Source organism: Falco naumanni, chromosome 3 (genome assembly GCF_017639655.2).
Source record: "Falco naumanni isolate bFalNau1 chromosome 3, bFalNau1.pat, whole genome shotgun sequence".
Lineage (NCBI taxonomy): Eukaryota > Metazoa > Chordata > Aves > Falconiformes > Falconidae > Falco > Falco naumanni.
This window is the reverse complement of record NC_054056.1, coordinates 18549465-18572143: the sequence shown is the minus strand read 5'-3', so window position 1 is coordinate 18572143 and position 22679 is coordinate 18549465. Positions and strand designations below refer to the sequence as shown.

At 42.2% G+C, this 22679-nt stretch overlaps 1 protein-coding gene across 6 annotated transcripts in view; it reads right to left on the bottom strand.

Annotated features, from left to right (window-relative positions):
* The window catches only part of LOC121084905 (collagen alpha-1(XV) chain-like), a 135824-nt gene that overhangs the window by 70111 nt on the left and 43034 nt on the right, over nucleotides 1–22679 (bottom strand). For 5 of the 6 annotated variants that reach the window (XM_040586959.1, XM_040586961.1, XM_040586960.1 and 2 more), the window contains exons 6-12: nucleotides 14777–14903; nucleotides 13383–13501; nucleotides 12162–12290; nucleotides 8834–8896; nucleotides 3564–3641; nucleotides 2129–2191; nucleotides 115–240 (exon numbers count right to left, since the gene is read on the bottom strand). In XM_040586959.1, the coding sequence (XP_040442893.1) occupies nucleotides 115–240; nucleotides 2129–2191; nucleotides 3564–3641; nucleotides 8834–8896; nucleotides 12162–12290; nucleotides 13383–13501; nucleotides 14777–14903 (705 nt within the window). The remainder of the gene's footprint in view (nucleotides 1–114; nucleotides 241–2128; nucleotides 2192–3563; nucleotides 3642–8833; nucleotides 8897–12161; nucleotides 12291–13382; nucleotides 13502–14776; nucleotides 14904–22679) is intronic. The other variant, XM_040586962.1, reaches the window with a different exon arrangement.

The following is a 22679-nucleotide window of genomic DNA, read 5'->3' as shown; positions in this document are numbered from 1 at the left end:
CTTCAATTAAAAATATTCTGCAGTGTTGCTATGAATTATACAAACTGTAAGCCTTAGAACTTAGTGTCATAGGACAGAAGCAACATTAATGTTTGTGCACGAATGGGTACTCACTTCAGGACCTGGTTCACCAGGAGCTCCATCCTCCCCTGGGGAGCCAGGAGATCCTACACCTGCACCAGGTGCTGGCTTTCCGGGAAGACCAGGCAGTCCTGGGGGGCCCGGTGGCCCTGGAAGACCCTGGATAAATCAGCAGTATTGTTAGAAATGGCCCAAGCCAGCTTCACCTGCATATGCGTGGAACCAAAAAAACTCACACAGACTGTTCAGGTTCAGAAAACTCTCAGCTTGGGTTACCATGCCCCTTCTGCTTCATTAAGGACCAATTTCACTTTCACAGATACACTCCTTACACACAGTCAGTCTGAGCTCCTCCATCCCTGCTCTCTGAACTGTGCCACCTCACAGCCCGCGACAGCAAGCAGGAAGCTCAAAACCAAAACAATTCCATCAGCACTCTGTAACCCAGTACGGACCTTAGAGATACTCCAATGACTGACCTAATGTTAGGAAGCTCAACCAAGATGAAATCCAAGGGACCACTGAACAGAGGGAAGTGGTTAGTTTTTTCTCTATTCATTTCAAAGGGTGTCTCCATGCTATTGCTGGAGCACTGAGAAAATGTGGATGGAAAACCGTATTATTTGCAATTGTAATACATATTTTATAGATTGCTACTTGGATTTTCAACAGGAACATGGTAAAAGTAGATCTGGCTGACTGTCTAGAGATAGTGGGTGAAGAAGTGGCTCAAGAACAAAACAAAACACAGAAAATAATTTCAGATCTGGCAGCAGGTTCTACTTCATAGATACTACTTTTCCCCCAAAAAGGCACACCGTTCTGTCAGCATGTATAGGAAAGATAGCCTCTCCCCTGAAAAGAAGAGTCCAGCAATGAAGAGGTAGAAAAAAAACCATGCCAAATGTTTCATCTGCCACTCAGCAACTCAGAAGCGGAGTAAGAAAACCAAGCCAGGCGTCCCAAGTTTAATGCAGAGCTGTGCTCGTCTGAGTACTGTCTCTCAAAATATGTCAATTCTGTGAAGGGAAAGCATGAGAGCAACACACTGATTCAATCCTTAAAACAAAGCTCACTTGAGGCCGTTGATACCTAATGCTAAGTGTGGCAGAGTAAGCAAAAAAGTGAAACCAGTGCTTACTGTCCCACTTGAAGCGCTGTTTACCGAGCCCGCTGAGCCCCAGCACAGCCAAAAGCTCAGGAATCAGCTGCATCCCACAGCACGGCTACCACAGCCTCTGGCATGAACTGAAACTGATGCTGACCTTCCTAATCATTATGTCTACAAAATTAAGTAGTTTTATAGATTGTCTAGCCACTTAAGGTCTTCTGAAGCTGAGAGACACCTCCAGGAAACGGATGAGGTCAACATCTAAGGCAGCGACTGCTTTGACTGTCCCAGTTTAACCGGTGGCCAAGGATGTGTTAACAGCCCAAGGCTCAGGTTTACCTGGCATGAATGTTCCTTCCAACAACGAAAGTCTGGTCTCATGTCACACAGCCCAGAGAACCTCACTCAGGAGCACGTGCATCAAAATCTTTTAACCTCCACTAATCCAAAGCACCTCTCCCTGCCAGCCAGCCTTGACGTGACGGTGTTACAATGCTTCACAAAGGCAAGGATACACAGAAGTTCAAATGACTACCAAAATGGCCCAACAGTGGGAGCTGCAGTGTAAAGTATTTCATACAGATATACTTATTTTTCAGAACGTGTACTCCAAATTAAAGAAGCATAGAACAGCATCATTCCCATCTCTCTCCTCTTTGCTGTCTCCTCGGAATCAGGTTAACAGCATTTTTCTCATTTTAAAAAGTCCTCTTGCCATTATTTCTTTGCTGTCCTCTTTCTTTGTCACACTTATTCCCTGATCACATACACTTAGGCCTTTTCAGATCTTGACATGAAACTCTACAAAGCATTTCTGGATGCTGTGAATTAAGCATGTACACAGGTTGCATTGTGAAATGCACCTTCTACAATCTGGATGAGTAAAGTAAAGCTCTTTCTTATGCTAATGAGAGATAAACATCAAAATATACTTACTCTTAAAGTCTCAGTCTCTCTGTCAATGTCTCCAGAACCCGATTCTTCAGGTTCCAGTCTATTCTGAAATTAGAGGAATCATGTTTTAAAGTATTGCTTCTAAAGATGACAAATGAAAACATAACTTGCCAATTACTGCAAACACACTTATAGTCAATATCCTTGCAGCAGACTGTCACTGGTGAAATAAATTATAATACAACAAAAAACACTTCAGTCATGTTTCTGATGTTCAACACCATCTTATTTTGTAGACAGTCAGCTCTGTATTTACCTGCAGATACTCTATGAGTACAGTGATAACAGTCCTGCAGGACACACGCTATGTGACTGTTTCAGTGAACCGAAAATGAAGCAATATCTCAGACAAATTTTAACTTTGGAAAGATACCCGTCAACATGAAGAATATCCTAAAATGCATACCTAACAAGTAGCCATTATTTCCTAGAATGTGCCTCTTAGTTCAAAAGCCAGATTCTGAGATCCCTACAACTGGAATCCAAAGAGTCATTTTATAAAGGGAAATTAAGATACTAAAGCATTTTCTACAATGTGTTTAGAGAAGCAGCCCCTGGGTGAGAAAAGCTGTGGGAGCGGAGCAGCGTGCCCCAGCGGTCCGGAGCTGCCTTGCTGGTCGGCACCGGTATGGCCGAAGAGCACAGCCCTTTCTGCGCTCTGGGTTTATGCCACAGAAACAGACTGGTATGATTTAGCAGATCCGAGATCAGGGGAGCATATAACCCATTTCGGCCACTGGAATATGTTGCAAACTACCTTGTTACATACTCAAAATACTCAGTGTGACAGGTAGTTTTGTTTAAAAGTCCACCACAGCAGTTGCACTGGTGTCAGTGGCGTGCCGTGTCTGCATGTAAAGTCACTCCCACACCACAAATCGAAAATTCAGGCCAGAGTCATCCTTCAGCTGCATACACATGCACCCTCATGGCAACGTTGGGAAAGGTCCCAGTAAAGGAGAGAGATGAATCTGAAACATACTCTTTACCATTCCCTGAACACTCAGCGTTCAGGATACGAACACTGTCACCACACTGCTCTACGTTGTAGTACTTAATGACAGCAAACGTAAGTGACTGCTAAACCATTTCTGTGTTCAGTAGCAGGAAGAAATGAATAATTCAGGTTTATAATGCCTTTTTGAGGAAATTTTGTCTCTTTTTCTCCTATATATTATTGCTTTTGCAGGGGAGAGCACACACATCGACTGGCTTTTTAAAAGGTGAATACTGGATGTTTGTGTAGATTACAGTACTCACACCCTTTAGCCAGACATTTATTTGCATTTCTGCATGTGTGTTTTAGAGAACATGGTTATGTCTGTGGCAGTCAGGCTACTTTCCCAGAGAAAACCTCCTGTTCAGTTCTGAGCTCCTCGATGGCAAGCCCAGCTCAGTGACAGAAAACCTCACTCACTAATCCTCCAGAAGGAGTGGGTGGTCCTGCAGGTCCTGGGAGTCCAGGGGGTCCTGGCAACCCCTCACCAGGATCACCCTGAAACAGGAACAAGTATAAATCAGCAAGCGTTTAATCATAGCAATGCAGAGCAGAGTTTTTCAGCACTAGCTACAATCCGTGTGGATTTCTCATCACAAGCCACCACCAACATGCCTGCTTAGATGCTAGGAGCAGAGCTGAGCTTTGTTCGTTCCTGAGACAACCTCCCAAGAAACATGATCTTTGCGTTGGCAAAGGAAGAAAGGACTTTTTCCTTTCTGACTTCTGCAATGAATTTGCAAATGTACAAGTAGCATTAACAGTGTTAGTGTATATTTCTTATCAGAATAACGTTTTACAGTGGATCTTGCATTTTTAGGGTACATTATATGCCCCACTCCCCCCATAAATAAATATGTAGAAAGTGGGTTCATACCATGGTACTCAACAAGTGAACTTCTTTGTTTTATTGCTGCAATCTGTAATGCTTTTCCCAATACCATGTCATGATTATTTTTCTCTGTACTGACCTTTATCTACTGCCAACACAATGAAAGGGCCTCTTCAGAAATGTGTCATTTTCTTTCATAATTACTACCATCTCTTCTTCTTTGGCTTTATTACATCATCTCTGACATTTTGCTGAGGTTAGTTTTAAGTGCTTCTGCTTAAGCAGTTTATGATTTTTATTAAATTTTCTGCTCGATTCCAGCATTTTTCACTAAAGTCAACAACAGAGGTTCTGCCTCAACTTTTTAAATCTACATTGGAAGTCTTTATCATGAATCTTTTAATTTTCAACTATTATGTCCCTTTCTCTGGAGAATTCACTACATGGGATTTGGTCTTTGTGTTTTGACCTGTTTTGGGAGAAGGATGTGCCTCTGCATCCCCTAAAATGTGGCCAATAGGATCATACATAACCAGCAGACCAAAACACTGTGATTGCTTAGTACGCATGTTGTTTTCATCAAATGATTGGCACTCATTTAATTCCTTTTTTTTTTTTTTTTTTTTTTTTTTTAAGTCTTGTATACCTCTAAAAATGATCGAGCCCACTTACATTTTACCCGATACATCTGACAGAGGAAATGCCAGGAGAAAATACCATGTCCCCCTCTCTCTCCCTGGCTGTCTCACATGCCTTGCCTTTGGCACACCATAACCGCAGCCCACGGCTTGGTCAGTGCCTCAGTGTGCGTTTTGAACATTCTTCCTACGTGGTGATCCTGGTTTCAGGACAGATGTACGTTTAGAGGGGAAGCAAAAGCAGTGTCACTGCTCATATCCTAGCGCTTCCCTCACCATCGGGAGAGAGGAGCTCAGCCTCCCCTGCCCAGCGCTCCCGTGGGCGCAGCCCGCTGCCCACCCGCCCGGGCACCGCAGGGCCGCCGGCTGCGAGCTCCTTCCCACCTGTGCCGGCGGCCAGGGGCCAGGGCGCTTGCACCCGCCTGCTTGCAGGGGACAAGTCACAGGGACACCGCCGCCCCATCGCCAGCCTCTGCTGGTCTGTGCTGCACCCTCCCGCCTGCCGGTTCGTTTTCTGGGCTTATCAGCGTTGTCATTATCTCCTTTAAATTCATATATTCAGTCACACAGCAGGAAACACTGAATTATACCTGCCTCTTGGTCACTTGCTCTTTTTGCTTGAGAATTCATTAGATAAATGTATGCATTCGTTTCTTTGTTCCCTGTGGCTTTGTCAGATGGTTCCTATAGTGATACTTCAGTCATATTCACAGAGAATGTGTTTGTTTAATCTGGGGCTATTTTCACTGTCTGCCAGCATGCTCATTTACAGATACTTTTCATTCATTTTAACATACCCTTTGGGTTTTTTTCCAGTGATTATTACATTAGCTCCTGTCAGTGGTTTGTGCTTGTTTTCATGCAGTTTCTTCCACTGTGAGTGTACTGCAAGGAAGTAACACCAGCTCTCACGTTTGAGTCACAGTCATTTCTAGGAAGCCTAACTGCATCCATTCCCGAAGAGCATCTCATGGCTGTATCTCTGTGCTGCAAGGACCACAGTGAACAAGTGACGGCCACCTCATGCAGCACCCCATGCATTCCCAGCTTTCCATTTTCAATGAAATGAACCATAACAGGTGGATCTTGCTACTGTTTCTCAAGTTTAAATACTATGCTGAAAAAGTGCTGCCTGCCTTTACAGAGCATAACTGGTTCGGATTTTTTGTGTGTGTGCACAGATCAAACCTTTAAGTTTTGCTCACTCTACCAACATAACAGGTCCTAGGAAATCACGCTGATTGGGTTAATGAAATAATTTTCTGTACCACTAATACTTTAAAAATTATTCACGTCTGTAAAAGAGGATCAGAGCAATGTCTTCTTGTTTGCCCTGCTTTCTGCTGCAGGAATTGGGTCTGGTTAAAGTCTCGCCAAGAAAAAGTTGTGCATATGAAGCTGTCAGCATTCTTTAGTGCTTCTGAACATATTGTTAGGATTTTTAGCAGCTGCTCTCTAACTTATCTTCACAATGCTTCTTTGAAGTGTCCCTTGAAAATATTATTTTTAAAATGGAAAACAAAGCTTGAGCCTTCACTAAAGTAGCCGTGTAAGTAATCAGGGATAGACTACAGGAGTCTTTTGCTTCCAGATATAGCCTCTGCTCACTATGGCTAAGCTGCTTCTCCTGCTGCCAAAATTATCATCTTCTGGTGCCTAATCAATAAAATAAGCTGAGGACCATTCCCTGGCCCTGAGGTCAGGCAGAACAGGCTGGCTGTGTTCACAGTTCTTAGGTTCTTGGCTCCGGGCCTTTTAGACTTACATGTTCAAAGCTAATTTTTTTTTAGTATAGGGGTCTTGTGCAATTTTCTTGAAATAGCATGAGAATAATACTGCAACCATCAGCATGATGAGTATTTGAAAGTAAAAAGCCTGCTGGGCTAGCACGTCAAATGAACAGGGTCAGCCTCTGCACAGTCCCATCTTGCAGCGTACTGGGAAGAGTTATCAGTCGATACCAGCCCTGAATGATGCTGAGCCACCATCTGAGAGGTCTATTTGACACGGGCCAAAACATTGTCTGGGAGCGTGCTTGCAAGCCTGACCTGTCAGCAAGTCAGTTGGTTGCTGGGCCGGTTTCATTTGGTGGTACAGATGTAGCAGACGTGGCTGGCGATCAAATGGCAACCTAACAACAGCTGCAGCAGAAAGCTTCTTTTGCTTATTTGCACTTTGCTCATAAACAGAAGAAATGTAAACACCCATAATCTTGAAATCTTTTCCATTTGCTTTGTTTTCATTAAAAGCAGACTGACTGATTTTATGGTTTACTAACATGAATTATTTATGTCAGTACCAAGCATCCTAGAAATAATGCTGGTCACAAGAATGACCAAAGCAGACTTGCAGGACACTTGGGAAGCCAATTGTCAAATGACGTTTAGGCCATTTTTTCAGTTTTTTCACTGTGCGATTGACAAATACTATAGGGGAAAGTGAGCCTTTGCTGGAGGGGCTATAGTTGACAAAGTGCCTGAGACCAGTGCCAGCTCAAAAGCAAGCATGAATCACCGCCACCAGTGGGGCTGTGCAAGAAGGTACCTTTCTTCTCAGAGACTGCCGTACCACACATTACCAAGTGATATTCCTGCATATCGCTGTCCCAGTGATGGCTCTCCAAGAGCAGAACAGTCCATGTTTCACCTCCATGTGCAGCCAACTCATGCAAAGGAATAGTGAGTTGGCAGACTCTTGTGTCCATGTAGCTCTGGGGCAAAACCAGCTTGCCCTCCCACAACACAGTGAAGTGCTGTTCTCTGGATAGTGTTGTCCAAAATGGGCAACTGCCATGACATTAATTCCTAACAATTATTGTTCATCAGTCAAGAAGTGAAGTCATCCCTTGCAGAATATTTTTCCTTGAACTATACCTTGCCTTTGAGTTATACCAAGATATACGTATAATTAATTATTAATATTACATATAGAATTGTTACTATTAGTAAAACCCAGAAACTGTATACTACTATTCTCAGTGGAGTTTGTGTGATTTATCTTGGAAGCACCAAGCTGGTTGGAAAGTGCTGTAGAAAATCCGTCTCTGTTGGAAAGTGACTGACTTGGTTACCCATTTTGGCATGATAGGAAAATATGATGGAGGTTAATCAGAAATGAAGGAAAAATCATCTCATAATGCCATCAGGAAGAGTGCTGTAGTATTTACCTGATAGCTTATAGTACTGAATGCCACATAAGTCATAGTGGTGACATTCACTTACAAACTCAGTAGTCATTTTGAGGGACCCGTTAGAGTAGGGATAGTTTTAGGCATATGACTGCTATAAATCGGTGCCTGATACTCTTTCTAGCTTTGGAAACCTTAGCTTGGTCTATCTTGCACTCTAATAGCACAATGAGTAATGCCACATTACTTAAGAGTATGCTACTGTTGAAATGTGTCCAGAACTGCCGTAGTATTTTTCAAGTGAGATTAATGGCACTGCGGTTCACAGGCACTTCTTTCAGTACCTGAGCCATGAAACACGTGGGTGATACCATGCACCAGCTGCCATGCTGCCAGCAGGTTGAGGGAGGTTGTCCTTCTGCTCCACTCATCTGAATTACTGTTCCCATGTTTAGGTTTCCAGCACAAGAAAGATGGGGACATATGGAGCGAGCCCAGATAAAAGTCACAAAAGCAACTGAAGGACTGGGGCTTCTGGCTTACGAGGGGAGACTGAGACATCAAACTATCTAGCCCGGAGAAAATACATCTTGGGGGGATCTTGTCAACTGTTAATTTGGCACTTGGAGTTACTAGCTGAAAGTTACTGCTTCAATGCTAGGTTTATCCATTCTAGCTCACTTCATCTCAGAAATTATACAAGTTGTTACATCAGATGGTTTAGCTCTTATTTCAATTACGTTCATTTCATCAGGGTGATACAACTATACTGCCTCTGTTAAATCACCTAGCCAGTGGAGTAAATTGTGTATAACGACTGACTTTTCTTTACTAAATGTTAGATATATCTTCCCTAGCTCGCCTGTGAAAGCCCAACTGTTTCTACCACTGAAGTTTATTCATATTCTTGAAAGATCCTTATGAATCTGTTACGGCTGCCCTTCATGCAGCTTCATGGCTGAACAGCAGGATGTTTACATTTTTCCTATGATTCCATACTACTATCATTTTTTCTCTCAGAGCGTACCAAATCAACACGTGTCCAAGCATAAATGGTATCTGACTGATTGTCAGCTATTAACAGGACATATACCTTTTCACCTTTCAGGCCTGCTCTTCCTTTCGGTCCCGGCAACACCTGAAGTCCTTTTTTACCCTAAAAGGAAATAATTTTTTTGATTAGACACTATATCGTATGCAGGTTAAACAGGCTGCACAGCCAGCAGCTGCTGCAAGCCTGTGGGATCACAGCCCTCGGCTAGCAGCGCGGGAGGAGCGGTGGGAGGGCAGCCAGCGCAGCACCCAACACACCCAACGCGCCCGCACCCCGCAACGTGGCGGTGCAGCCTGTGTGCTGGCTGCAGTGGGCATGCCGGACAGGCTGCACCTGCGCTGCACAGGCTGCCAGCTGGGCCACAGTGCTGGTGACAAATGCCTTGAAAATGATAATGTTCCACTAGAACAAATAGTAACAGCTGCCTGAAAAGTCCTCCTCAGATTTTCTGTCTCTCAGCCATCTACTTATCGAAAAAGTAAGAATGCCTTCATTTATTCCAAAATTTCTGAATATGCTCACAGCAGGTAAATTCTGGGCTAGAATTCTGCCTCTTCCCCTAACAGCTTTCAAACTATGAGAAACTGGACACTTAGAAGAAAGCTACCTTTAATATACAGAAGCGACAGTCAACAGAGAACAATACGATGTATTTGTAACAGGCTGCTGCACACTGCTGCTCTGAGTGCACCAAATCCTACCGCTGGTGTTAGCCTGGTCCAGCCTTCTGCTGAAACCTTTTTTACCTTGGCCCACCTGAATATATTCAGTTCCTACCCAGGAGGATGCTTCCTGAGGACACACATCTGACAAGGAACGAGTCGTGCTGCATACATTTCACTACATTTGCCACTCTAAAATTTGCCAGTCAAATTAATCCCAAATAACTATTCTATATATGTTCATCTTATCTACACTGAACACTCATAGGCTTTTCCTACAGAGGTTTGATTGTTGGCTAGAAAGAGCTCGCACCAGCTTTAAAGTGAGTGCTATCATGAAGTGGTGCTATTTATGAATTCAGTTAGGACACTAGAAAAAAATTCAGAAGGCAAAAAAATTGTAGTTTCCCTAATGGCATTTTGGGAACCTAGACAGCTGTGATTACGGACTCTGCTGCTGAAATTTTAGGGCTGTACTAATTTTAAAGATGGGTTATATAAGCTCATTATGGAGAAAAATGTATCTGTAAGACTAAAAGCTTTTTTTCTCCTAGTATTATTTTTCCTGTAGAGTAACTGGTATCAAGTTTATAGAAAAGCAGCAAACACATGGCCAATACAAATCTAGTGCATACTAATTCTACTGCTGAGTGAAGCCCCATCAATCCAACTGTAAAGTCGCATAGGTATATGCAAGATCAGAACCCAGGTACACTTGGACAAAATAATATCTATAAAAAATACAGGACAATGGTTAATTTAACAAGATACAATGAAATGTCTGTGGTAGGAAATAGGACACTTTTACAAGGATTTGTTTACAAGGACAAAACAATTGCTTTTGAAGCATTTGAATTACATCAAAAGAATTTTCTGTGACATTTCCCCATTATTTTGGTTTCATAGAATTTTCTTTGAAAATGTTCTGCTTGAAAGTAGTTAGACTTCTGTTAATACTAAAGATGTAAACCTCTTGTCCATAAACACCCTAATGACACTAACTTGAGTTTAGGCCAAATATTTGCAAAAACAGATACATTTCTCTGAACATATCAATGCGTGCAGGCAGCATTCATGCAGGAGCTGAATAATACATGCTATGAATGACTACTGAATTAGCTTCTTAATATCTTAAGACGTACCCATTTCATTGGGGTTCAGTTGCAGGGGACGGGAAGGGGCAGAAGCTCATAGCAGTGGTGCACGCAGCGCGCGAAGGGAGGAACTGGCATGGTAAGGGCGACAGCCCCTGCCTGGGAAGGTCTCAGAGAGGGGAAAGACACACAAAGTGGAGGCAGTAGATAAGGAAACAAAGCAGCCAGGTAGTAAAGCATCAACAGAGGACAGATGCGCAACAGCAGCTGAGACATGCATGGAATATGACACCTGGCATTCATTACCATGCACACTGCTGGGTGATACTTCACCACAGAGGATGCATATGCAACCTGTCAGTGGCTTGTGATGACCTGAGCTAAAGCAGGAGTCATCTGGAGAAGGGAGGAAGGAAAAATACAGGAAGATAACAGCAAATATAATAGAAGAGAAGGGAAACCAGAGGAACACAGAGAAAGGAAAGCAGGAAGTATGAAGTGGAAGGAATAACTGCACGAGAGGTGAGGGGTGAGAGGTACATCTGAAAAGTTAATTGCAGCTGAGGTTAGGAGCAGCAGCGTGGCAGCATGTGTCTATGAAGGTCAATGAAGCATTTTATTTTGCCCTGGAAGAGGTCTGGGTCATACAAAAGAGTATGTGCTCTTCTGGAAGTTCCTCTCTGCAGAACAGCCAACCTCACCTAAGCTGGGCTTCTTGAACAGCTGCCTACAGCACACCATGCCTCTTACTTTTCTTTGTAACCAAGGAATCAAAAGTTTCTCTTAGAAACCTGGGTCCTACACTCTTGGCAACCTGAGGAAGTCAACTGCAGCACCAGAGCTGCCTTCTAGAGAGAGGGTACAGTGAAAGCACTTTGCTGCTTAAGCTTCAATGTAGCAGAGTCTCTGATAAAAATTGTTGGTTTTTTAGTCTTCAGTTAACCGAAACATGTATCAAAGGGTACTTAAGGGTAACCCATTTTTACCAGGAATGGCCTAAAATAAAACATCTTGGTTGGAAAGGTAAATAAAACATTGTCACGAAGAAGCAAAAAAAAAAAAGCAATTAGCCACAGCTTGATGTGTCATGCTGTGACAAGTAACAAACCAGACCCCTAACAAATCCCATGCCACAATGTGATCTGGTCTGCACCTCTGTCTACTTGGATACATCTTGTGCTGATGGTTCAGAAGGATATCCCTGGATGCACAGAAGCCACCGCAGGAGGTGTGCAGGTTGTGCAGTCCGGCAGCTTTGGCTGCCACCAAACAAGACAGCAGGCAGGGTGTGGGCGGCGGAGCACTGCAAAGGCTGCCCCAAGACGGGGGAACTGGCACTCGTAAGAATGTTGGTATGTTGCCACATCAGTTGTTTGCCTTGTGCTTTCTGATGATCGTCTCTCATCAGGCCCTTGCATAGCAGCTGGCAGACGTGCAAAGCAGGTACGACACTCCTGAGTTGGTTTGGTGGGGCGAGAAACCCACCCTGTACGAGCATAACTGATGACACTGTGTAAGACTGTGGAGTTTCAGCCCTTTATGTACATGCAATGAATGACCATTACCCTTTCTAAAATACATGCATTCTTTCGAAAGACATAAAATACTCACAGGCTGACTGTGCTGCCCAAGTTTCCCTGGACGTCCAGGAGTTCCTTGATCTTTTTTCTGCACATCTTCTACTCCTGGACTTCCTGGAGATCCTGTGGGCTTGTCCTCTCCTTCCTGACCTTCCTGGCCCTGAATAATTAAAATGTGAAACATGAAAAAAAGTGCTGCATTACTTTTCCCATTTCTCTTTCTTTTCCCCCCTTTCTTCCCTCTCTCCTAGAACCCCTGCTTTGTTCAACACAGTCAGAAGCCTGTGAGGCACCACACAAGCAATATCCTCCATTCAACAAAGGCAGTCCGTACTAGAGATCGTTCATTCAAGTACAAACAAATTGCTCACTGAGCTGGAAAAAAATGAGCTGGTTACCTAGATGTAAATTCCCATGGTCTAATTTCATACCTGCACAAATCTGAGCAGTCTAAATCAATAATGTAGGTTTGAAAAAGACAAGTTTCACAAACAGTTTGTCTGGGAGAAAATTGTGAAAGTTAAAAAGATGTTTAGGAAAGCTTTAGCCAACTCCCCTGAGATCAACAACTCTAACAAAAGAGGGTTACACACCTGGCTTAGTTAAAAAGGAAAGTTACAGAAGATGAAACAAGGAAACAAAGCAAAGACAGCAAAGAGTAAAAATGGACAACAAGCAAGACCAAAGGATTGCTGAGCATCAGTATTTGGTCAAGAGAAAGTAAGAATAATAAAAAGAGTAATTTAAATACACCAGAAACAAAATAAACCCCCTCAGTGGTGAAGCTTGGGCACTAAATACATCTTTAAACAAAACCCCAGTTGGTATGCCACACACCTGAGAAGGAAGCAGGACTTTCACCTGCAAGGTAGTTACTGTAAGACCAAGATGCCTGCTTTTAGGGAATAAAAATTGTGGCTTTTATGTTGAGGATTTACCCTGGTTATTTTGTTTGTTTCCCACTTTCTTAAATGCAAAACACAAAAATGCAAAACTGGAAGAACAAATTTGTTTTGCTAGTCAAAAATCTCAAGCCCATCTTGGTGATGGATACAAACTTCTGCAAAGTGTCAGCACCTTTCAGTCTGATGCCATGAGAGGACATTCATGAATTTAAAAAGTGACTTCAGTTTTGGCATGCTGCTAAGATGGGATAGATGAAGGTACCAACTCAGAAAAACACCAAAAATTCATACTTTTTCCTGCTCTTGGGGCAAAAAGATAAGGCATGTGATAAACCCATTGTACAGACCTCCTCTTTGCTTACTCCCGGCAAAACACTAGCACCAGAGCCACCTTCTTCTCTTAAGATTTTCTGTGTGACAGTGGTAGACTCACTGTTGCCTTGTCCAGTTTCCATGACAGCTGAAGCTAAATAAAAAATCACTTATTAATGAGAGACAGAGCAAAATAAAACCCACCCAGAGGTATTTTATCAGAGCACAGATTCTGCAAGTCGTATGAAAAAAGAAATTATTTAGATTATGACCAAAATACATGCCCGAGATTAATATTAGTCATGTTATAACTCTGAAAATGTTAAAAGGAGAAAAAAAAAAAAGGGAGAAAAAGTGAGAATATAATTATAAAGCAAATGTTTATTTAAAGGACAAAGACTCTATTGCACCATCATCTTTGCCTCAAGCTCTAGTCTAAGGCTGCCTATTTTTCATCTGCATAAGAAAAAATACGAGGTATACACAATTTCAGCATACTTGAGGTATGTATAAAATGTAAATGGGAACATTGTCTTTGGCCTTGTTAAGATAACTAGCTTTACTTTTCTAGGGGTGCACTGACATTTTCTTACCAGTGGAGGACTGGGCTCCCAGTGCATTATGCCCTGCTCCTGTCACTGTGCTGCCTACACTTGTGCCCAAGACACCCCACTGGTGCACCAGGCAGATCCACAGCCTTTCCAGGGAGCAGCAGTAGGATATAGCTGTTCATTCAGGGGTGGTATTCAGTTCTACATGAAAGGCTGTGCTTCCCTATAACCAAAGGTCATCAAATTAAATACCCATCTTAAATTCCTTTTAAAGGTGCCGCGTGGCTTTAGAGCCAGCAGCACTGTTTGCAGAGGAATGTCTCAAGAAATGCCACGCTTCTTGCTGAACTGAGCAGAATGGAGAGTTTTTCTCCCTTCATTCCCCTTGCCTAACACTTGCACTTTACTGGCATCTTGTAGAGTATTACAGCAGCAGCTCCTCAGGTCAGTTACTTTGTTTTATCCATATTTTTTTTACGTTAGAAAATATAAACCATAGTTTTGTGGCTGAAACTTCCACACTATGGAAGGGTAAATCTATTCTCTGTGTGTTTAACAATGATTGAGATAAGCACCTATAATGGAGTGAGAAGTGGAAGACATGTTGGAAGGGTGGCTGTGGTTGCTACCACTTACCTTTGCTGCTGTTAACACACTGCAGCCTAACAAACTGCAGTCTCACAGATCAAATGCTTGATGTGCCAATTCTTTTCTAAGAAACAGGATGTCCAATACCATAGGATTTTCCATTCCTGGCAGCAATCAAAATATTTTGACAGTGGCTTTTCGTGCACAGGAAAATAACAGACTCAGACCTAGAGAATGAAGATGACACCACCGCCCCACCACCACCACCCCAAAAAAAAAAGAGGCAGTGCCTTGTTCTTTACGTTTAGCTGTTTCAGGGGTTTCTTCTGATCTGTGATTTCCAGAGAAATCATTTTCTTCCAAATAAGACAATACAGTTGGGGGTGCTTCCACTGGCTCAGCCAATGTATCTTCAGGCTAAAAAAAACAAAATCCCAAAAAAATGTTTATAGAAAAGGCTTATCACACATTTTAAAGCAAGAATCAGCAATTGCCTTCCTCAAAGCATAATAATCAAAGCTACCACATTTATGAAGCAAAGCAGAAATCCAGATCTCTCCCACTTACATCTCACCAGTATCTGTCCTTATTCTTATGCTGCCCTTAGAAACATTAATTATCATTGCTATAATAAAACCTGAAATTTATTAATGGCCAATATATACACCCTCTTTCACTTACAAGTTTTTTATCTATTTCACCTTCTGTTTCATTCTTCCTCATTACAATATGCATCTAATTTCTACTTATCAGCAGATGTCACACCCATTTGGTCAAGCTCTTGAGAAAAATCAGCACACCACCTTTGAACACCATTCCTCCAGACCAAGTCATGTACACCTGAAAAACCCACAGAGCAGGAGAAAAATGCCATGAATGTGAAGTTATCGCTGTAGACCTCAAAGCCTCGAGCTGGCTGGTACCCACGCTGGCGATGGGTGCACAAGAGGGGGCCATTGCAATAACCTGCTACCAGCTGCATGTAGGCATGTAAAGCGCCTGCTCCCTACTGGAATTAGAGACCTGGAGAAGTGCTGTCTTGCGACAGTGAGGAGATTATTTCATTCAAACCTCCATTTTCAATATAAATTAAATTTAAAAGTTATTATGTTGCCATGGTAACTTGGAGCAGACTTCATGGGCCAAGCATCCTGCCCCTGAATCAGGCTAAGATGTGCAACATGGCATAACAGGGCTTGCTGAAGTCGTTCCTGAGTTGTCAGCAAAAGGAAGAGAGGTCGCACCATTAGCATGATTTTTATTCCTCTGGCTTTGTATCCTTATAACTGAGGAAAAGCTTCAAGATACTTACTGTTATTAAAAAACGCATTGAAAATAGGCTTTAGGGCTCCATTTGAACAGGAAAGGAAATTTTTTCCACAGCAGGCCAGATCTGATCCTCACTATAGCTGACAAAAGTACTTCCATTTGATTTCAGTTTTATTTACTCCACTTGAGAAAGGAAAAACAATGCTTCCTCTGCTCTTATTTCTCTTATAACCATATAACTTGTTCTTGACATTCCATGTAGAAATAGTCTGATTAACCTTCAGAAACCAATAATTTTTTTTATGCAGCCTGTTTATCTCAACCATAGTAAATTTACAGTGTTAAGCTAGTCAGATATTGCAGGGTTTTGTGTTTTAAAATTCTTAATAAGACTGGGTCTTGCCTACTTTCAGGAAGGAGGGCCAGCTTTTCCCTTTAAATACAATGTGCAGTGACTTCCCTCTTCTGATGCAGAATAACCAATGCTTCAGATGAACAGTAGAAAATAATTCACACAATTCAGAATGTGCTCAATAGCACAGTCTATAAAACATTCCTGATGTTTATTTCTCACTGGGAAGATAAATAAAACAACAGTAGGACAAAGATTTAAATGCTTCATTTTGAGAAATAATTTAAAAAAACTACAAGATGGAAAAAAAAACCTCACATAGTATTAGTATATGTCCCAAACCTAACTCTATGCACTAGAAAACAATAGGAAAAATAGATATTTACTCAAAGATAGTAGAAAAATAACCTAAATGTCACACTACACTCATCAGAATGTAAACTTGATACATAATAGTGATTACCTGTCTGATAGAATTATAAGCATCAGGATAATGAAAAAAAGTGCAATTGTAATTTAGTGAAGCAATTGGAAAAAAAACCCACAAAAAATCTCTTGAATTAATCCTAATCAGTTTAGACATGAAGACGTAAAGTTTAGACACCTGTGGAATAAAGAAGTATCTAATAGCCACGCTCAAAGGTTAGTGATCAGCGTCAGCAGCGGAGGTGAAAGGATGTGTCCGTACAAGAGTGGCAGGGTGGGTATCCCTGCTGGTGCACATGTGCTCCCTGGGCACAGAGCAGCGGGTGAGCGGACAGGAGGTTATGGGCAGGCACTGCAGTATCTTCTCCTGCCCCGCAGGAAATACAGCAGCATGCCACTGCCTGTGGGCTGCCTTACAGAGCGTATTTATGTACGGAGCAGCAGTTGCACGGGGATGGCTGCTCAGCAGTCAGCGAAGCTCCGGGAAGCACTAGGTCCCTTCACTTTCTCACCTGCAGCTCCTAATGAATGGGAGGACACAACAGAGGACAGCCAGGTATGAGCTCCTGCAGGACACTGAACTCAGAACAACTGCCTAAAAGCAGAGCTATAAAAGGTTGTTTCTGCCTTTGTGCATAAAACCAGATTCAGCTTATCCTCCTGCTGTTGTGCCCATCTCAAACCTTACCCCCAGAAAGGAATGCTTCTTGGGAAATTCACTGAAATTTTCTCCAGATTTTCTGTGCTCTGGTGACAAGGGAAAGGCTTTGTCACCTAGAACCATCTCCTTGTAGTTTAGGCTGCTGCTTTGACAGTTCCTAGCACATACCTCCCAGTTCAGACACTGAGGATTTTCCTCCCTCCAGACAGGTCCAGAATTTACAGAAAGCCCTCAGTAACAGGAGAGAGGTCTGAAGGGGGTGCAGCAAGCACGGGGATATTAATCACTGCCTCTGAGCCGGTAGCAGAAAGAGACATTCCATAGTTACTCTGCGTCCTCTGATGCTTCATTACATGCTGTTTTTTCTTATGTACACATTCTATCAACACTCTTCAGCATTCCTTAACTGGGAACACAATGGATTCCACATTTTCTGGGAGAGAGCTACAGAGCCTAAGAACTAAGTGCTTAGACTGTATATGTGATTTTCCAGGCACATGGTAGGCACCATGCCACCCAGTTTGTCAGGAAGCAGAAAGGATGTCACGGAAGGATCCACACCGTTGAGGACAAGCCTTCATTCCGGGTCTCTGTAGGAGCCCAGCATGTCTCCCCAGGCTCCCTCTGCCTTTTGTGTTCAGGGTGATGTTCAGAATGTAAGAATGGAATTTTTTGAATGTAACCTCTGCCACCAGATGCACAACACCAAGATAAAGCTTGTGTAAATATGACTTACAAGTCACTCCCTTGGGAAAAAGCAACTTCACTGTAACTTTTTCCATGATGGAATTCATTTTCTTATGCTAAAGACACATCTTCTTTGGTATTCTGCCCAGCCATAGGGGACTTGAAAAGACAGAGAGAAAATGGCCCCCAACCTGTGTCACTGAGCCAAGAGTCACACAGGCTGCATGGGCACAGAGTAGAACTTTCAGTTGGGAGGAACCTCTTGAGGTCATGTAAGCAGATCACTCAGGTAGGTGGATCCACTCAGCCATGACTTTGTTCAACCAAATCTTGAAAATTCGAAGGACGGAGGTTTGGTACCCTCTTTGGGTGACCTTCTCCAGCGCACTATTACCCTGTTGAAAAGTTTCCCTGAAATCCAGCTACAATGTGCAACTTTTCTTGCCCATCACTACTGAGACAAGCCTTGTTCCATGGTCAGTTGTGTCACTGTGTATAAAGGGGCGTGTGTTACGTCTATAAAGACCACAGATTAAACAATGAGGCACTACGCTACTGGAAGGTAAAATCTGTTGGTGGATTTTATATTTAACTCTGAAGGAAGAAACATGAACAAATACAGAATACCAAAGAGTAATATGCAACCCAGAACATACTTTAGAATCCCCTTAAAAAGGATTTAGAACTTTTTATATTTCTTGTGATCAGTGTATGGGTAATAAAAAATTAGCTTGAAAATGGCAAAGCTCATTTGGAACATTTACTCTAAAGCTAAAACAACCCACATCATCACAGACCGGCCAGCCTCACTTTGATCTCTGGGAAAACCATGAGGCAAGTCCCCTCAGCACACATCGCTAGGCACATGAAGGAGAAGGTTGTAACTAGGAACCATCAGCATGGATCTATCAAGGGTAAATCATGCCTGACCAACCTGACTGCCTTATGTGACAAAATGACTGGATTAGTGGCAAAGAGAAAACAGTGGATGTCATCTACCTTGATTTTAGCAAGGATTCGACACTGTCTCCCATGATATCGTTGTATCTAAGCTAGGACATGACAGTCTGGACAGGAGAGCAACAAGATGGGTAAAAAAATAGTTGGATGATTGAACTCTGAGTACAGTGTTTAATGGGACATACTCATGGGTCCATCCTGGGATCTGTTTTGTGTGACACCTTTACCAATAACCTGAGGAGGCAGCAAGAGTGCTTGCTCAGAAAGTTTGCAGATAATGCCAACGTGGCTGTTGGAGGCACATCGGTTAATAAGGTCAAGGGCAGGACTCGCATCCAGAGGGACATGGACAGGCTGAAGGAATATGCCAACATGAACCTCATGAAACTCAGCCAGGATGAACACAAAGTCCTGCACCTGGGATGCAATGGCACAAGCTCGAAACAGCAAACTGGGTATGAACCAGCAGCATGCCCTGGCAGTAAAGCAACAGAACTACATGTTAGTAGGTCTAGGAAGTGATTAGCCCCACTTATCCAGCACTTGTTCACATCTAGAATAGGGTGCTTGGTTTTGTCTGCTATTACAAGACAAATATAAAAAAACTAGAGTGAGCTCAGCAGCTTACAAGACAAAGTGCAAGTTCCTCACAGTAATTGCTTTTTGAGGAAAGGCTGAAGAAACTGATTGTCTTCAGTATGGAGAAGAAGGGGCTGACAGGAGACCTACTGGCAGCCTACCAATACCTACAGAGGGTTCATCAACGATATGGAGCTAGGGTCTTCATCGTGGTGCTCAGCAGCAGGACAAGAGACAATGGGCACAAAGCCAAAACAAGAGGTTCTAACTGCATATAAGGAGAAATGTTTTCACCAGTGAAAATAGACCAGCACTGGAACAGGCTGTACAGCAATGCTGTTGCAGTTTACATCCTCAGATGTTTCCAAGACCGGGCTGGAAAAAGCACTGAAAAGCATGATCTGACCTGACTGGTACCCCTGTTTTGAGCAGGAGGTTGAACTAGGCGCCCTTCCTTCCAAACGGAAATATTCTATGATCCTTGATCGTATTTTTATGATTGTTAGTTCATAAAGATGTAAGGCTAATGAAACAAAATGGGTAGTATTGTTCCTGGGAAAAAAAAAAAATCAAATCACACAAACCCGGTGCTGCGACACACATGGAATGGCTTGAACACCTGTGAACCAGCAACGAAAACTGTTGTTTCCTACTTTTCCTTTCTTGCAGTGTCTTTCTGACATGCAGAGTAGTTCAGACTATATTTCTCTGAAGATTCCGATAGCTAACACATGCCAAGGACAGTTTTTGGCTGAATAATCAATTAGCAGAGAATTTACATGAGAATTCTTTATGAAGAGACACCTCTCTACAAACATCAAACATTCCTGTTCTGCCGATTCACTGAGGCCTTTTCTCCTGATTCCCAAGGCCCATTAAATGGCAATATTCTGAAACAGTCCAAAGAATGCTATCCATTTCCACTGCACAATACTGAACTTCTTAGCAGAAAAATACAAATTAGAATATGCACCATCAACATTGCTAAGTGTCTTTATTCAGAGATTGCATTTTCAAGTATGACCTTTGACTTGTTTCATTCCAGCTGAGCATAGCAATTTGCTTTGAAGTGCTGATTTGGAGAGTTTGTTCAGCTACTTTTCAGAGTGGAAGATAAATAAAAACTTTCTCAGAAACATCTGTCAGTGACTGTACTGACTGTTACACTGTCATTGTTCCTCCATCTCCTGTTTAATATTTCTAAAGAATATACCCATTAAAAGTCCATGGGCAGTCACCCTGAAAGGCATACAAATCCCAAGAGTCATTTGCACTTAGGTATTTCTAATTTGGCAATAGCATAAAACATTTTGCTAAAGGAGGCTACATATTTATTGACACAGTGGTACAGCCTTTTGAAGTCCCCAGGCATTTTACAAAAAATGTGTATAATCCAAAGAAATACTTTCACATGAAGTTCTTGCATTTTGAAGAAGAGAGTAATTTACTGGCCTTTCAGGCTTATGGTTAGCTTTCTCAGAAACCTTGTATCATCATCCATTCCGTGACTGGCTCATACAAAGAGTTACTGTAGTAGTAACTGGGACTGCACACAGATTCAGTGAAGACTGCTTCTACACAGTCCAAGAAATTGATAATCTGCCACCAAAAGAGTGTCTGTAGAACAAAAAAGAGCTATGAAGAGGCTTGCTTCTTTCTCATTTTCTAAGGGTGATAATCTGTCATACATATATATTTGCTTTATTAACGTTGTGGGGCAGGCCTTCAGAGAAAATGATTTGTGTACTTAAAGCATGATTCAGTTTCTCAGATAATCTTAAAAACGTTTTAAAGAGAAAACTAAAATAACATCAAATCAGATAATAATTTGTGGAGAAATTCAAATAAAGTAAGTGAAAGTATTAAAGCTGAATTGAAAAATGTTTGCAATGCTATAGCCGTTGATGAGCAACCGTGTCTTTTGAGAGGCACATCAGGAAGAAGTATACCTTGCCTCTTTGTTTGTGACAACCACAACTCCATCATTACCAAATAATAAATTATATTCTGTAATACTTTTTCAGTTATATTTTTCCTTTGGGTGTTGATTCTAGCTTAGTTACAGAATTCAAGTCAACTGTAAGCAGTGGAGTCTCCACCCCTGAGGTGACCCAAAACTCACTGCACTGAGCAACCTTCTGTACTTGACTTTGCTTTGAGTCTGCTATTCTGTGAAAAGCAGAAGGCAGGCCAAAAAGATGTTAATGAGATATATGTAGAAGGCATGAATATTAATAATAAATCTCTTTTCAAACACATCAGGAGCAGGAAGCCAGGTCAATACACCATGAAGCTGTAAAAAGAGTGCTCAAAGAATTTTAAGCCATAGCAGAAAAAAAAAAAAGTTTTTTGCATTCATGTTGACCATGGCAGAGTTAAAATTCCTGCAAAAGAGTATTCTTGGGAAACTCAGCAGAGAATATGTCTAAACCTGCAAGTGTTTGTAAGAAAAGGGTAGGAAACACACTAAGTGAATGGCAACAAGTCATCAGAACCAAACAGTATTCACCCACAAGTTCTGAAGGATTCAACAATGAAAGAGCTGAAGTATGTGCTCTATGAGGTAAATGTGAGCATGGTTTCTGTAAAGTCATTTCTCAAAAAGCTACTGGTTTTCTCTAAAGGAATCAGTGAGAACTTGGATAAAAGAAAAATGCTTGATATAAGCTGCATGGAAAACGTCATTGTGAGGAATGGACAGGAACATTTCAGCCACACACAAAAAGGGCCGGGGAACACAATGTGATAGGGATCTCTAAAACTGAAAACATTATGGCAAGGAACAACCATTTACTCTGTCCTCCAGCACAGTAACCACCAAATGAGAGCTGCAGCTAGCATGTTCAGAAGGGCAAGCAAAAGGTGAAAGTCCTTCACAAAACATGTCATTAAATAAGCTAAGGAATGCTGCAGCAGGAAGGTGAGGATGGTAAAATTCCCACGGGTTAAAAAAACAAAGCAAGAAATTCAAGGCTGAAAAACTCAGCTGAGGTCCACCAAACACAAACAGATACAGTCTTGGCTCAAGCATTTCCTGAGATGGAAATTGTTGCAGAGTAAAAGAGTATTCCTAGTAAGTGTCATATCTACGCTCCTGATCTGTTATTACACTCTTCCCAAAGCAGTGATTGCTGATTGTTGTCAAATACACCAGCCTTTTGGTCTGGCACAGTGCAGTCACTCTTATGGATGGGTGCATGTTGTTCCCACTTTGGAAGCTGCCACATGTGAAAAACTAGTGACAAAATCCATACCTCAT